Genomic DNA, 16,973 nt, shown 5'->3' with positions numbered 1-16,973 from the left:
GAAAGAGCCCAGAACAAAAGCCCTGCACCCCATGGAGCACGTTCAAGAGCAAATGTAAAAATGAGGGGAGGTTCTGTAGCTAGTCTAGATCCACCAGTTTTGCACAGTTGCAGATTGCATTGCAGAGTTGTTTCATTTATACGTTATGCTTGTCTATATATTGAAAATCGTGTTATATTAAACATTAATTGATTTTTTTAAAATATAAATAAATGGAGTAAGGAAGGTCCTTTATTCCAGAAAGGGCTGTGAAAGGCTGGAGAAGGAGAGATGCTGTTTTCTTTCTGACATTCTAGCAGAATTTTCTGGCTGTGGTGATGCTAAAACAAGCGGAGAAATGGTGGAGACTGCTGCCCTGAGCGAATACCACGTAATCCCAGTGGCAGCAGAACGTACCCTCCGCTTGAAGGCTTGACTCTGTTCTCTGGTGTGACTTCAGAGCTGTGCTCCGCTTACGGGCACCCTCTGTAGACACCTTTAACTTAAAAAGGAGAAAGTGGTAGTGACTGGACATCCACATGACTGCCTGGGGGAAACTTTGGAAGCATCGTTGTTGTTTTTTAAAGTTTAAAAAAAAAGTTCTATTATGGCAAAGAACAACGGTGTTAATGACAAATGTCCATTGAGATCTCTTTAGAAGTGAGTGTGTTCTGGTAACTAAGTTGGCTTTATGTGAAGTGAGAGATACACTGAAGCCTTGATCAAGGAAAAAAAAAGAAAACAGAGCTCTTAAAAGATGGGCAAAGATCATCAGTGACTGGAAAGAGATACTGTTAAATTCCCAGAATCTTTTAGCCAAAGATCAGGTTTCAATTTTAAGTATGAAATAAAAGCATGCAGTAAATCTCACCTTATTATAAGCAAACACGGTAAGGCAAGCCTCCAGCTACCTTGGGGGTCAAGCAGCACAAACTGTAACAGAACTTCCAGCTTAATTTCTTGGAGGTATTGCAATTTCTGTGAAGAATAATGCACAATCTGTAAAAATGCGATTACCTGAGCAACTCCACTAACAGATGTTTATATGCAACCACTGATATTTAAATCTTAATAATGAAGAAATTGTACATTTTATGTGCTGTTTCATCCAAGAATTGCCGCTGAGCCATCCATCGCCGCTCCTTCCGCTCTTTAGGCATGTTAAATTGTTTGGTGATGAGGTGAGGTAATTGCCCCCAAGTTTAAGGATATCAGAAAACTGGTTACATGGCAGCCAGTTTCTGTGTAACTTTGATTTCTTTAGAGAATCACCAGGAGGAAAGACTAGGTGGTAAAGTGATTGCCTGACACTTCCTCAGCTACTAGTGAAATTAACTTTCTTCTGTTATCATTAGCAGAATAATTTATTAGGACATACATCTGGCCTGTGGGGCTTGGTTGCTTGGTCAAGCTTTAAACCAGGGCTTTCTCTCATCAAGATGAGATTCGGTGTCTTGATTGAAGTCCAGAAGAGAGTACAAGAGGAGGAGGATGTTCTATCGCTTAGTTCTTATTAAAAACATTTGTCTACTTTCTAAGGAAAGCTTTTCCCAGTGAAGAGGGATGTCTTTATTAATAAAATAAATCATGGCAGACAGCCAATCAAAGGCAGGTTCAGTGTGTGGATGGGGAGCTTTGTGCATGCGTGTGTGTATGGGTTTAGTACTTAATGTGCATAAAATAGAGAAAATTACTTCAGGGGAGGAAAGGAAAGATGTGGAGCATTCCTGTACTAATTCATAGAAGCCAGGGAGGGGAGTCATGGGAACTGAGGGCTTCCCTGCACCCCAGTGAGTCCCAGAGTGTTCAGTGTCTCACCATGAGAATTAAGGTGCTGCAGACTACCCCGCTGTGCATACCATGTGTGCGGTGGTCCGTCTCCTCAGCTTCACCAGGCTAGCAGGAGTAGTAGCATGTATGACAGCGATGGTTCTTTTCATAGTTTCGTAAGTGTTTTCGTTTGGAAATACTCGCTGACTGGGGTTGGGTTTTCTGAGCACGGACTGTCCTCAACAGCAATGTTTTGGGTAACGTTTGAGCAAAACAAAACTGTGTTTTCTAATAAAACAAGGAAGAGAATTGATTTCCCCATTACTTGTGTAAAGCAGCTTTAAAAGGCCAAGTAGAGGGTTTCTGCAGAAAAACTTCCGTGTTACGCTGTACTAACAGGGAATTATATGTATCTTTGTAATTAGAGTGGGTGGTGTGTGTGCAAGGGACAGGGAGAAGTCCCTCTACAAGAACTTTCTTTGGCGTTTCTTGATTGCTGCTTGTGTAATCGGGCAGGACTGGCCATCCAGTAACGCGGGTGTTGGCTGAGTTTCTACAGAGTGCTCCTTTCCTAGAACCGCTGTTCCTGCAGCAACAAGGAACAAACAGCCCTGGCTGGTGGCTGCTGTCTTTTGGGAACTTCAGCCTCACGAGAAAGGCAAAGAGCAAAGTCTACCGAGTACTGATGGAAAAAGATGACATTGATGTTTAATTCCGATACTTCATTTGGAGATGCAGCCTACCATCATAAGCAGGGAAAGACAAGACAACTATTCCTGTAATGAATAAACATAAAGTGGCTGTGAGTGCATCTTAGTCATATTTAATTTATGAATTTAGTTTTGCTTCATAGACCTTGCTCTGAGAATGCTTTCACTGGAAAGATTGAGTGTAAATCACTGGCTCAGCTTCAAGCCATCATAGCGAATTTGATTTATTGATTATCTAATCAAATAAATGGAGAAAGAAAATACCGCATTGTGAATTCTCAATGTGCCAGGAAATACAGATACCTGCCCTAGCTCTGATCTCTACAAAAGTCTTTCCTCCTCCTGAAACTCTTGTGGCAAAAGGCTGTTCTGCTAACCACAGGCGGCCTTGGACTGAGAGGCACAGGAAAACCTTGTTGCCAGCTGTCAGGAAGCCCTGAGTCAAGGAGAGCGGGAGCCAGCATCTGTTATTTCCAGGACTGGCAGAACACGCAGGCAGGAGCTGGTAAGGATCCTGGAAGGTGAGAATTACATAAGAAATCCTTCCTGATAAATCCCTGCCTTAACTTCAGCACTGTGTCTTGGCCGATGTTCAAAGTCCTGGTAGAGAAGTGAGCCTTCCGTGCAATTGCTGCAGTAACGTTAACCAGGGAAAAACTGTATTTACTACTGGAGCCGTCTGCTGAATCTTCCCTGCTCCCCTCGAAGCACTGACTTCCATGTCGAGAGGGAGAGACAAAGTGTTAAAGAAGAAAAACTTTGTTGGCTTTCAAATGACACTGCTTGGTGGGAGGTTTCAGAATCATAATTGGTTTCTGTCTGAGTAGAAGCTCAGAGATGTTAGGCATCGGTGGCATGTCGTGATCCTCATCATGTGGCACTGTTTGACTCCCACCGTACCTTTGGGAGCTCTTCTTGGAGGAGAGCTGAGCAACAGCCAAAACCGGGCTCTTGTTTACTAAAGTGACTTTCTGATGCTTAAATGGGAGCTGGCTGGGAGGGAGACAAAGACATGAATGATGAGCCTAAATAGTTAGTTCTTTTGAATAATAATTTCTGTTTTTCCAGCCAGCAGCAGCTGGGTTAGAGGTCACAGCTTTCTGCTACACACACATCCTGACGTCCTCCCGTGCTTGTTTGTCACCAGAAGTTCCCTCGTGACATGTTCTGTGGGGTTCATATTTTCATAGATCATTGCTCCCTCCTGACAAGATCATCCATACAGTTCTGTTCCGCAGGCAGATGGGCATGGGAGGACAGGACTGCATTTTTCCTGCACGCTCTGACTCTTTCTGCTCAGTCGGTCAAAACCTTGCCTGTTTAGCCGAAGTTCACTAATTGCCTGTGTCATACTTAACTGAACTAGTATAGAGCGTCTCTGCTAGGTTACAGTTATTTGCAACACTTTTTAAGGACGAGTTGAGTTCAACAGAGTTTATTTCATTAAGGGTATTGTACGTTTACTCTCTGATAACACTTTGGAAGGACCCTCAGGGATTTTTCTGCTTTATTCTTGCCAGTTTTCTTCTCTCAAAGCTCCGTGACCCTCCTACAGTATCACAGAATCGTGCCAGGTTTCTTTCTATGCAGGCTCAGGCCCCGTTACTTTCTCTTTTTAATTTGCCTGTTCACCAAATTCCAACCAGCATCAATCAGCTTAATGGTAACTGGTGAGACCCACAGTCTGGATCAGAAGTGGAGCCACCTACAGTAAGTATCTAGTGCTCAGCAAGTATATTTTGGGCATTTTCAGCTGTGATCCCAGCTGGACCTGGGGGAAGCTCTTGGACACACACAGATCCTGGTGGAAGCATCTTTGCAGGAACCTCCCTTACCAATTCCAAGGTGATGACATCCCCCGTCTGCAGAGCCTTTGGCACAGAGAATATGGTTGTTTGAGTCAACTGCACCAAAGCCAAGCCTTTAACATATGCCCTTAGTTTTCTCCTACTGCAAGGAGCTGGACTGCATCGTAAAGTGACACATGGATATAACCCCTTCACAACACAGCGATCCTCTGGGCGAGCATCTGGGAGTCCCCTTTGCTCACACCTTCAGAGGAGGAAGAGGAAGACAAAGATGGCAAACTTTGTGGAAGCAGAGGCTGCCCTAGAGCATACGTGAATTGCAGGTGCTGCAGGAAGATGCCCGGGCACCCAAAGTGGAACAGGCCAGGTAGAGACATCATCTGTTCTTTGCTGTTCTGGGGGAGGAAAGGCTTTTGCTGGGGGTGGTGTCCAGCTTTCAGGTTTGTCGCATTCAAGCAGTACACTGGCAGTGCAGATGCAAACAGGGGAACTGAAACAAAAAGCGACTGATTAGACAGGATTCCATGCAGGAAAATCTAGGCAGGGCCCTTCTCTCCCCTCATCAGTTGATGCCTTACTCGTGCATGGGATCTCAGTAACGTGCTGGGTATCGGAGGCAGTGAAATAATCTCTCCCTAATGTTTTCCTGGTATGTCTACAGCGTCAGCTTTGACTGCTGCCCTCCCCCGGCACTCCGGGTGTCTGCAGGAGGGAGCTGGGTGCGGTGGCGGAGACAGGGTATGTTTGGTTTCTGTGAAGAAACACTTTTGCTGACCTGGCACAGCACAGATCGCTGTTACCTCACCCAGCACAAGTGGTGTCTCCAGAACGGTCAAAGCAATCAGAGGTCACGTCTAACAAGATATAGAAGGATTTTGTCACTGTCAGTTCTGTCCAGACAGCGGAGAGGAAAGCCTTAAGTAGCGGGCAGTAAAGATGCCTTTATTCTCTACCTAAGGAAATGATAATAACTATTTTAATTCCTTTTTTAAGGACCTGCGGGTGAATGCAGGGCTCAAGGATGCAGCAGAATGCTACAGTTGAAAGGACAGTAAATGTGCTCCAGAGACTGTGCAAAAAGAAGATGAAGTTTCGATGAGGAGAAGGGGCGTGCAGAGTGTGTGAATACTCACGGGATGGAGCCGGGCCCTGCCTGCAGGCAGCCTGGAAAGGAGGAGCTGCAGGAACCAGCACAGGTGGATCGGGACAAGCACCTGCATCCCTCTGCACCTCGGGAAAGCGCACTCAGCAGCCCGCTCTCCGTGAACACACATTCCCATCAGAGAGCTTGGCCTGCACGCTGCAGTGGGTCAGTGGTACCACGCAAGAAGCGCATAGTTGCACGCAGTTTTAAAAGGATCTGTATGTGCGTTTTCAAAAATAAATGCTTTGGCGTTGTTGGGAAGGAGGAGTTGTACTCTTTGCAATAAAATCTTGCGCTCTTGCTGCGTTCATCGTGCAGGTCTTCACTTGTGTTTCTGAAAGGATCTCAGCTGTGTGGGGGCTTTGGGTTGTTAGTGGTAGGACCTTTGATGGTTGGACATTTGGCAGTTTATTGTCCCCAAAGCAATCAATATACACAGTTTCAACGTAACAAGCAGTATTGGAGATTTCTCACAAGCCAGCCTGCCAGAACTTCCCCAGAGATTTGTCATCCCATCGGTGACAAGCTGCAGGTGGTGCTGGCCATGCTTCTGTCTTGGTTTCTTGCTCAGTCCCTTTTGCCGTCTGCTCCTCTGCTTGCAGGTGGTGTGCAGGACACACCAGGCAAGTGGGTTTATGAATGGAAAGACCACTTCTGCCACCAAAACCCATTCACTGCTCTTCAGCAGTGGCGAGGGCAGAAGCTGTCCTAGCGAGCTGGGGAGGACGGGCAGGCACCGAGTAGCGTGGATGGAGGGGTGTTTGCTGGTCTCAATGAGCTTGGTGTGACTGTCCTGGCCTGCGTATGTGCCTTTTTGCATCGCTGTTCCTCTTGACGGGGAGCTGGCACGCTGTCTCCCTCTCGTCAAAGTATTTCATCCTACAGTCGCTTGCACTGAGCGCACTTCCAGCCGTGTCTGAGGCTTGTCTTGCCGTGTGCGGTCTACTGATGCTATAGTGTCCAGGGACCGTACCCTGGGAGAGCTCATTATGGGAGGAATCTTTATTACTGATATCGGATGATAAAAACAACTGCCTGCTCAGCCTTCTTGGAAGAGTTAAGTTATTTTTCTTCAGACCTGAAAAGCCCAGCAACTCCTTTAATCTGATATTCTTTATCGCTGGAATGACGAGTGCTTTGCTCAACTGCATAACTGCGTATTTCTTAGTCCTGAACTGTGAAAGCCGCTGGGTGCCTCCAGGAGAATTTACCATTCTGCTTGTTCCCTTCTCTTCCCCTGGCCTTTTAGGTCTTACTTTAATTTATTCCCAGAGAAGCTGGATTTTCATTAAGGTGTAGGTGTAATCTCTCTGCTTTCAAATCTCCTTTGATATATTTTATCTTAGGTTTGTTTATTGCTTTACATTATTGCTCATTTGTCATTGCCTTTGTAATAGATGTTGTATTCTTGAAAAATTGAAATAGTGGTGGTTTGGTGTTTTGGGTTTTTTTTTTTCCCAGGAGGAAGGGTGGAGGGTGGGTTTCTTATTTTTTATTTATTTTGAAGAAGTAGAAATTTAGCTCAGTAATAGTTGTTTTCCAAAGCATAGTGCATTTTGAAGACAGTATATATAATAGTGACAGACGATTTAAGTACTTTCTTATTCAGGGAAAAAACTGTGTGTTTGTGGGGAACGGGGAAGGAGTGGAAGGACTTTGTCTCTTATGTCTCCCTTCTCCGAGAGTTATTGCTCTTGGAACAGCCATCATCAAAAGAAGCTAGATTAGAGTCCTGTAGCTCAGCTCCTTAATTGATGCAAGGATGTTTCTAGAGCAGTGGTGTTACTAGTCTTGGATAATTTTTTAAGCATTAAATAAAAGACACATCATATGTAACTTCTGCAGTGGTTTGGGGGGGGAGATCGTACGAGTTTATTCCCTTTAATCCTGTACTTTGAGTAAGGGTACGAGTACCCGTGATCTCTGCCAGTCGTTAGGAGCAGCACCTTGACTTACCCCGGCAGGAGCTGCTGGTCGTGCTGGTGCAGAATCCCGAACTGGCCCTCTGGCTCGAGGACAGATTTTGCAGCAAAGCCATGGTAGTATGGTGAAGCCTGGAGCTATGGGGTGTGAATAAATATAATAAAATAGATCCGAGTGGCTGTGTACTACTCTAGGGCCTCTCTCCAATTTCAGGGGGACACAGGGGCACCGTTTTCTTGCATCCAATTCTGGTATGGGAAACTGAAACAGTTGCCGTTACTAGTAAATGTGATGTTGGTAACCTGAGCGTCTCAGGGATTCGAAAATAAAGTAATGCCTTTTTTGGCCTGCAGTCATCTATTAGCAATGAAAGAGAGATTTCAATGTGTTCTGAGCTTTCCGCCTGTATCAAAGCTGTGTTCTGTCTTTAATCTCAGGATTGCTCTGTGATGCTTTTCAGATGAAAAGTGCTAAGCAGAGTAATCTGTGTTGCACTGAAATTGGGCTTGCGTTGTTTAGGGAGGAAGGGAATTACGGTGACTGGATGTACAGTGGAAAGAGGTTCTTACCAAGCCGTGTGGTTTGAATGTGCATGGCTCTTCAGAAACCCCATGTCATTCGCTTTGGAGAAATGCCTACGGCTTAAAGACAAAACAAAATATAGGACAGCAAAAGGAAAGGGGAAGACATTACAGATGATGGGCATGATCAGAAAGATGCTCAAGTATTTAATAACATCAGGTCCTATGAGCTCCTCTGTTTACTGCCTCTGAAGCTGGGGACCCTAAAGAATTTATGGCTTAGTATGACGTGCATGTGTGAGTGTGTGTTGCAGAGGTAATTCCTGGAGTTTTGATGGTTACTGTTGTTTTGTGTTGTGAATATGTTGATATACTGAAAGATCCCAGAAGAGCATGACTTGGAGAGCCAGATTCGCAAGGAGAGAGAGTGGCGGTTTCTGCGCAATGCTCGTGTCAGGAAGCAAGCCCAGAAGATCATCCAGAAGGGTGAGTGACTTCCCCCTTGCCCACGCTCTAGGCAGCTTCCTTGAGCTCCGAGCACTGTGCTTAGTCAGGACGCTGAACTGTAAAACCCCAATTAATAATGACCCCATGCTGACCCTCAAATTGGGAAGGTGCCTGTGCTCTTCCCGTGTGCAGGCGAGGCGATGCTGCTGTAGGGTGCTTCGCTAATAGTCACTCACCTTTTCCGTTCTCAGCTGCTGGTTTTGTTCGCCAGATCAGGGGAGTGACCGCTTTAAATGTCAAGTGTCTGCCTTCCCCTTTGAAAACTTAACCAGAAATGACATTGTTGGTGACAAGCGGAGCGCTCAGCCGGAGCGTAGCGCCGGGCTGGCTAACCTCTCGAGTCCAGCACGGGAGTGGAGGAGCCCAAGAGTAATGACTACTTTGAAGGAGGAGAGAGCTTGCCGTGAAGGCAGGCTTCCACACTTACAAGAATTGACAGAGCATCCGATTTTCAATGCAAGTACTGCTCCCGAGCCCTCTCGGCTGGGGGGGCGGCGCGCTGGGCTTCCAGCCGCCAAGCCGGCACCGCCGCGAGAGCCAGCGCAGCCGGCATGAAATCGATAATTCAGAGGCCCTTAACAGATGGCATTGATTTACCATTTGGGCTTTTCCTCCCTGTCCTGTAAAGTTTGGATGGATACTGTAGGTTATGTTTTTAAAGGGATAGAAGGCAGAATATTGTAGGATAAACTTCAGAGCTGCAGTCTGGCTCGGGCAGTGTTTGACGTGCGTCAGACACCGTTTGGACGGCCGGTCATGGCAAACCAGCTCTGCCGAGCTGCTGGATGTGTCCTCGGGATGCTCCAGAGACATCTCAGCGACGTCTTTCATGTTCTCTGCGCTGCTGAACTCTGTAAATGATTGCTTACTCCTTATATCCCATTATATTGTTAATACTTGTATGTATGGCTTTATGTGTGCTTACACATTTCTCTCTAACGTGCCTCAGGTTCACGTTTCATTGGCATGTACTCTCCAGAAAGCCGATAGCGCTTTTATTTGTGACTCTCTATGCCTCTACGAGGCAGCGTTTGGGCTAGAATTCGTATAGCGCAGGAAGTTATTCGAATACAGTGGAACCCAATGAAGGCCCTCAGGAATTTGCATGCTTAAATTATTCCTGCTTGCGTGCCTTGAACAGCAGAGACTGGAGAGTGGCATTTATGGGAGCTCTTCTCATGTCATCCTCCCGGCAGCGTTCCCGGGGGCAGAGCCGTACGGGTGGACGGTGTTCCTCTCCTGGGTTGCTCGCTGAGGCACCCAGAGTTGGAAATAACAATTTGGTGATTGAAGAACTGCCCGAGGCTCAGCCTCCTGCGTGTGCCTGGTTGTCTGGAGGTTTGCTGGGCTCAAGTCAGTACAATGAGTAGCTTAATGTTGTGAAACTGCAGAATATCATAAACCAGAGTAATACAGAAATGAAACTGGAGCCCAGGAGATGGCTTGGGAGATCTTTTTGAATACAAAGAAGGGGATTTTGCATGCTGCCCGAAGAAGTTAAATCTTTTTCTAAACAGTGTCCGTATTTGGTTGCTTGACCTGAGCGACTAAAATGCCAGTATTCATTAAAAAAAAAAGACTTGCAATAGACTTGCAATCTTTTAATGAAATTAAATGGATGCATTCAAAAACAAACTAGAACTGAGTAAATGTCTCCCTGGCTTATGGTTTTGTGTGATGAATTCCTACTGTGCCAAAAAATTGCAGTGTCAGGGGTACCAAAACTGTTTGTGAAGAGCAAACTGTTCTAAAGAAAAGATGGGAAAGGTCTTTAACCATCATTTTAATGTCCCCATGGAAAATATATTTTTCATTTGCAAATTAACCTAAAATTTAAAAGAACTGAAGTGGAAGGTTAAATAAATAATCCACAAGCTAAAATGAAATACTCTAAGTTGAAAAAAAAGCGTTTTCATTTTTTTAATTTTGAAAAAATAACGTTGATTTTTCTGTCAACACAAACGGGTATTTCTCTGGTCTTGGTTGTGCTTGCTTGCTGTGTTCTCTTCAGTTACCAAAGTAAAGGACCCCCTGATTTGTCACCACAACGTTTAGTTTGTACCTTAAGACGTGAGACAATCAGCAGGGAGGAGTCGGGGCTGTCAGATTGCTGGGGTCTGAGAAGGTTCTTGAAGGAGGAAAGTGTTGGGGGTCTGTGGGTGAGAACTGGGGGGAGGAGGAGGGGAGCAGTGACACGTGGCACTGGGAAGCTGGGGGGGTCCGAGCCCCGTCCCCCGGCGGGGTGTTCCCAGGCACTGAGCCGTGGCTGCCGCTGTCCCCCCGCAGGTATTTCCCGGCTGGATGATCAGATCTTCCTCAACAGGAACCCGGGCGTCCCCTCCGTGGTGAAGTTCCACCCCTTCACGCCCTGCATCGCCGTGGCCGACAAAGACAGCATCTGGTAAGAGCTTCCCCGGGTCTCCAAAGCGCTCGCTGCCCTGCCGCCGTGGAGCGCGCGCGGAGGGGTGCAGAGCAGCGCGTCGGAGAGTGCGTATGGGCTATGGCGGGGTAGCGCTGCCGTGCGGTGCTCCTTTTCTTCCCCCCCGCTCCCCTCCGTGGCCATCCTTCCCTCTCTCAGGGCAGGGGGACGGAGCAGAGTCCTCCCGGAGTTCCGTGCCGTAGTCGTAAGCGTTGCACCGAGCCCTTTTCTACGGGAGGTGCTGGGTTAGAGGGCTGCAAGTGAACCCTGACAGATTTCTAATAGTTACTTACAATTGGGCGTTTATCCTATTTCTTTCACAGAAAGTTGACATATGTTATTAATAAAATGATGCTGAATACCAAAGGAGAAAAACAAATTGAATTGGTATCCAACATATATAATTTTTAGTTTTGCTGTAATGAGTAGATCTCTTTACAGTTTGCACAGAGAACCAAGAACTGACCTGATATTTTTTCCTCCCCAAGTTTTTGGGACTGGGAGAAAGGGGAAAAGCTGGACTATTTCCACAACGGGAACCCTCGATACACCAGGATCACAGCAATGGAGTACCTGAATGGACAGGACTGCTCCTTGCTGCTGACTGCCACAGGTAAATAACGTATTTTCCCATGTATAAGGGCAAGACTGGGGGGCCTTTACAGAATTCAGGTCCATGTGAGCTGGACCTCTGGCTCTGGACTTCTGGCTCTCCCCTCTCTGAATTTGGCCCAGGCTGACCCTTCCCCTCCCTGTGGCCTGCCTGCCTAGTCTCAGCTGAGGAGGCATTTCCAGGATCAAACCTGAAAGTTGTTTCTGGCAGTACTGGAATCTCTTAACTGTTTAAGTAGGTGCTGCAAAGGTTTTCAGATGACTAACAAATGGAACACTTGCTAAAACCATTTCCAGTCGCAGCTTTATTTGTTACATCATTCTGAGTCTTTACCTGTCATTGCAAGTTCATGGTAACCTCCTCCTATACAATACCTCGGGCAACGTGATTTTAGTTGGTTAAAAGCTGCTGTCCAGAGCTGAAAAGGAAATCATGCTGCAACCAACGTGTAAGAAATCAAACTCTCTTACTTGTGCTGTTTTAGGTCTAGAGTAGGTAGGGCTCATTTTAATCACTAAACTTCTCAAATAGTTCTGAGTTTCTCTCTAGTCCGTATATCTCGCCCAGGGGAAGTGGTTCTCTAGAATGCCCTGTTGCATCACGTAAGGTAGCATGAAGAGCTCTTTCCCATTCATTGGTCTGTAAAGCTGTGAGTAAGATCTGCTTCTCTCCCAAGGAACCATTCTAAACCTGTCAGTCTAAGTGTTTTCAATAGCTTTTCAAACTTCATGCTGAAATGTACAGGTTGGGTATAATTAAGAGAGGTGGAAGAGGAGCTGAGAGGGCCTTTAGGACATTTTCCTTTCAATTTATTGATTCTTAGCACAAAAGTTTCACAGATGGGGAACAAATTGAAAAAATACACGATGTTCTTGAAAGATTTGCTGCTGATGGGCTGGGCTTTGATTCAGCTTCTTCTGAGGGGTTGTATTTTGTATTTAGTAGGGTACTTTTGTGGCTCTCAGCACCAATAGCAAGGAGGACAGAGACGAATCCTAGAGAAAATGAATGGGTCAAAGAAATGGAGCGATATCTAATGTCAGGTGTTATTTGAGGGAAGGAGAAAAGCTCTTCCAGAACAGTTCCCAGTAGAACAATGCTTTAGGTTTCATGGATGTAAGATTAGAGAGGAAAAACAACTCTAATAAAAAGGATTAAGTTAAAGTGACACACTCGAGTTTTGGAGTTTGTATGCCTACAGTTCCGCTTCTCTTCTTCCTTTGTTGTGCACAAGTAATTAGGAGAGTTGTATCAGCAGTGATGTTGCATTGTGTTCTCTTTTTCTGTGCTCCCCAAGATGATGGTGCCATCAGAGTGTGGAAGAACTTTGCAGACCTGGAAAAGAACCCAGAGATGGTAACTGCCTGGCAGGGGCTGTCAGACATGCTGCCAACCACACGAGGTGGGTTCCCACTAAGTTTTCTTGGGGGATGTAAAAATCATTTGTGATGGTAGGGTTTTTTCTAGGGATGGGGAGAATAAAATGGGTTTCTCAACTTCAGCCATCGGTAACATCCTTGTTCAACAGTTTCTGCCTTCTGGAATGGCCTTTTGCTAGGCCTTGGTGAGGAATTATTTTTCCAGTTGTCCCAAAACAAACCAACCAAACCGAAAGCCCAACACAGCAACCTCACGCACACACTGAAGAACAACAGGAGCAGCCTCTTGCTGGGGAGCAAGGGTACAAAGTCCTTGTCCTTTACAAGCTTCACAGTAGCTGTCTTGCCCAAGCGTTCCTCTTAACTGTGTTCCTAAGGAGAGAACTGTAGAACAACGGTGGAACTGGGGGCTGCCCTGCTCTGTGCTCGGTATGGCAGGAGGTTATTTTTCCCCTTTGGGTGGGACAGTAGCTCACATATTGCCTCTTTCCTTCTGATGGGCTGCTCAGCCTTTGCACAGCTTTGCATGTTGCACCTGTGACCTCCTTTAGCCTGAGCTCAAATTTTGGCAATTATTCTTCACTGTTTATCGTGGGTCAGGAGGTGGCAAGAGAATATGCAATCTAAATCTGACACGTGCAGAAGGACAGCACAGTTAGACGTTGACCTGCTTTGAATGTTAGATAGAAAAAGATGTAAACAGGAGCGCTGGCATCCAGCCATACACAGGTTGAAGCCAGAAGACCAGTTTGAGTAACCCTGAAGTCTGTTTTAGGACATTAAAGGAGGTGGATGTTTCGTCCTTCTGAGACCTGGTAATGTACTAATCCTCTAATGGTGATTCTCTGTCCCTTAAATATTTTTAATCAGGTTTTTCAAAGTGTGTGGTAGCTTGTGGGATTGATGCAGGAATTGCTGGGTGAGGCTAGCTGGCTTGTGCTGTGCAGGAGGTCAGATGAGATGACCGTCATAATTCATCCTGACCTTAAAATCTGACAGTTCTCATTTCTGAGCTTGTGTGGTTCATCACAGGAGTCTGACACAGCTCTTTTAGCTATTCATTGGATTTTACTAGTGCTGCCTTGTTGAGCTTGTATCTGTTGTGTTTTCCTTAACACCTCATGGTTTGTTTCTGGTGTTTTAGGAGAGAGGAACTGTATTTGAGGTAACTTTAGGCTCTGTGCCTCGCTGCGGTATGTGCACAAAACTGATTATAAGCTGCTGGAAGTTTGCAGCATACTGTGAAAATTGCCATGGTCAAAACCTGCTCTTTGCAGAGACATCAATAAAAGCAGGAGGAAAACAGTGGTAATGCACGGAGTGCATTGGAAAGGCCTGGATCTCCTTAGGCGGAGAGGAAAGTGTCCAGTAGTCACCTCAAGTTGCCCTTTGTAGTGTCATTCGGTTGGTCTGTATTTCTTTCTTGTCAACACCAGCTTTCCTGAAGGATGTTGGTTAATGTTTACCATCCCTGGATTCAGGATCTTGCTTCCTTGGTGCTGGTAATGGACTCGCCCAGACAACTGGGAATTCCCCCAGACCGCTCTGATCATCGGCTTCTTGCTGCATCATCAGTCGTGTTCAGGGAGGATGCTGACAACTGTCGACGGGACTCCTTCAGGCTAATTCCATTTTCCTGCCTTACTTCCTACGTGCACCTCACCAAGGCGTAGCATTTGCTGGTTGTACCTTACCTTCTGCAGACCTTTAATACAGCGGAAAGGATTGTTGGCATCAGTGTTTGACATTGCAAAATAGATTGAGCTGAGGCAAGAGCTGATTCAGCTGTAAGAGTTGAATGGTTACACTTGCCAAAACAGGAGTGTTGAAACTTTTAGGTCTGTTCTCTTTAAGACTTTTTTCTTTTTCCTTTTCTTTCCTGCATAGTCTTAGGAAGTCTGGGTCCTGTTTTCTTTGCCTTTCACCTTTGGAGCAATAGAACTAGGTTCAAAAGAAGAGAAGGACAGATTTCCTTGTGGAGAGAGAAATAAATGTAGTCACTTCAAAAGAACTATGTGGATCAAGTCCCCTTGGAAAATGAGACTCTCCTGAACAGTTCTTTTGCTGCCAGGACCATAGCTGTGCACTGCAGTGGTCCAGCACTGGCTCATAAAACTGAAGATACATCTTTGAAGCTGCAGAGCTCAGGAGTTTCACTGGAGTTTGTTCACTCCTACTATTGATTTTCTTCTCTCCTTTCCCACCCTTTTCCCCTGTGTCATACTCATCTCTGAATTTAATAGTTTTCTTGACAGCAACCAGAATACTGACTTTTCTAGGCAGTTTTCCTACTTATAAAAGGAGAGAGGAATATGTAATACCTAAATACATCCTTTGGAAGCTTGAAAAGCATCCCTGGGTTGTCCGAGTAATGGGAGATCAACACTAACACGCTCAGGGGCTGCCTGAGAGGAGGGAGCAGACCAGAGTGAGGCACAGAACTTAAACTTTTAAACCCTGTAAAGGACTTGTTTGTGGTGTGCAGCCTGCGGTAAGAGAAATGAGCTGATACAGCCAAGTGTGTTAAACTTGGCCCCAGTTCATGGCACTTAGTAGTTCAGTTGAGACTCAGGGTAGGTGTGTCTTAATTTAAACTCTGGCAAACTACTGTGTGGGCATCCTCTTTTTTCTGTATAAGATTTTTTGGTTTTGATCTTGTTTAGATCTGCACTCAGGATGCACCAAGAAAGTCTCTTTCAATCAGAGTCAGGTGTTTAAAGCAGCATTGGTACTAGGTGCTCTAGTGTAAGGCAGTGACTGGGAATCTCCAGCGCGAGAGATGGAGGGGGCTGAGAAAAAGGCAAAAGGCCTGTTGTTAATAGCCTGGTGTTTCAAAAGATGCAGGAAAATCTAAGCATTTTCTAGTGAGCAGCGTAGGAAGAACGTAAACCTGACGTGCTCTGAAGCTGTGATTGCACAGCAGGAGACTTTGGGAATTCTGGCAATTTCTACAGAAAAGGGTGTTTGAAGGCAGCGGGCTGTGTGAGCGGTGTGAGCTTGCAAAGCAGCAGAGACCCATCGCCTGGTGTCCACACGAGAGCTCAGTTTGGAGCCGCTCTGAATTTGCGCTGCCGGGTAGGCTGGGTCGCGCGGCTCTCGGGCTGTCTCTTACGACACGTGGCCATGCTCGTGCTTCTGAACAAAACTGCCATGTTTTGTATTGTTTCTTTGTGACAAAGGGAAACAAGCCATGATCCCCCGGTCAGAATGGCTTTGCCCTTTAAAGCAGTACAGCTCTGGAATTTGGAAAAATACAGAAGCGTTACCAGCTGCTTCACAATTACCAGATGCCGTCGCTCAGCTGTTCCCTCCTTGTGTGCTGCTGCGGATGCCTGTGTTGTTTTCCCTTCTCCAGTTCAGCAAAGAGAACCAGTATATCACTTCTGAAGGGGTGCCGGGGAGGACCAAAGGGTTCAGCCCGGTCTCTTCCTGAATACCTGGAGCTCCCTGTGCAAGATTTTCCAGGGTTGTCCCAAGGTGCCTCTCCCTTCCCCGTTTGCTGCCGTGCTGCAAGGCTCTTTCATTGCCTAATGGCTAGAAACTAGTCTGTGGCTGTGGCTAACTTAAAGGTTGTTCAAATGGAGCGCCCGTGAGTTGTTTGCACTCTCTGCGTGCTGGTTAGCTATCCCCTGAAGTACGGGGCAGAGGAGCCCCGGTACAGCAGTACCCCCGGTACAGCCCCGGTGCAGCGGCACTCGCTGCGGGGAGCCCAGCCCTTCCACGGGAGAAGCCTCGTGTTCTGTGCTTGAGTTGCTTGGACTTCCATCTGTCGCTTCCTGATGCGTTTTACTTCAGAACAGGGACCAGATCATGCAAAGGATAGTCTCCTTGTTCAAGAAGAAATGTCAAATCTGTGCTGTTGTCAGCCAGCCAGAATACTCCCTTCACACATGACAAGCGCCACTGTTGATGGCTTCCCGGGGAATGCTGTGATTGAACTGGTGCCTGCTCTCTGGATGGAGGCATGTGCTGCTCCTGGTGCTTCTGCTTCTCTTTTATGTTCTTTCCTTTCATTTGAGTTGCTTTTTCTAATCCTTTTTTAAGATTTATTTTTGCTCTGGCTGACCAACTTATCCTTAGCATCAACCCCTTAATCCCTGTCTTCTCACAGGTCTGGCCCGAAGGGTTTCAATCTATCTTGACAGAAGTAAACAGGGAGGTGAGTGCTTTCTTTCCTGTTACCTATGATCAGCTGGGGTG

At 46.2% G+C, this 16,973-nt stretch overlaps 1 protein-coding gene across 1 annotated transcript in view; it reads left to right on the top strand.

Annotated features, from left to right (window-relative positions):
- RPTOR (regulatory associated protein of MTOR, complex 1) overlaps positions 1 to 16,973 on the top strand; it is a 143,043-nt gene that overhangs the window by 110,422 nt on the left and 15,648 nt on the right. The window contains 5 exon segments of the mRNA XM_009578393.1: positions 8,236 to 8,341; positions 10,649 to 10,763; positions 11,270 to 11,394; positions 12,692 to 12,796; positions 16,885 to 16,933. Coding sequence (XP_009576688.1) covers positions 8,236 to 8,341; positions 10,649 to 10,763; positions 11,270 to 11,394; positions 12,692 to 12,796; positions 16,885 to 16,933 — 500 coding nt within the window.

The sequence above is a fragment of the Fulmarus glacialis genome, unplaced genomic scaffold (genome assembly GCF_000690835.1).
Source record: "Fulmarus glacialis isolate BGI_N327 unplaced genomic scaffold, ASM69083v1 scaffold23065, whole genome shotgun sequence".
In the NCBI taxonomy this organism is placed as follows: domain Eukaryota; kingdom Metazoa; phylum Chordata; class Aves; order Procellariiformes; family Procellariidae; genus Fulmarus; species Fulmarus glacialis.
The sequence above is the reverse complement of the archived record's forward strand: the minus strand, read 5'-3'. Positions and strand labels throughout refer to the sequence as shown.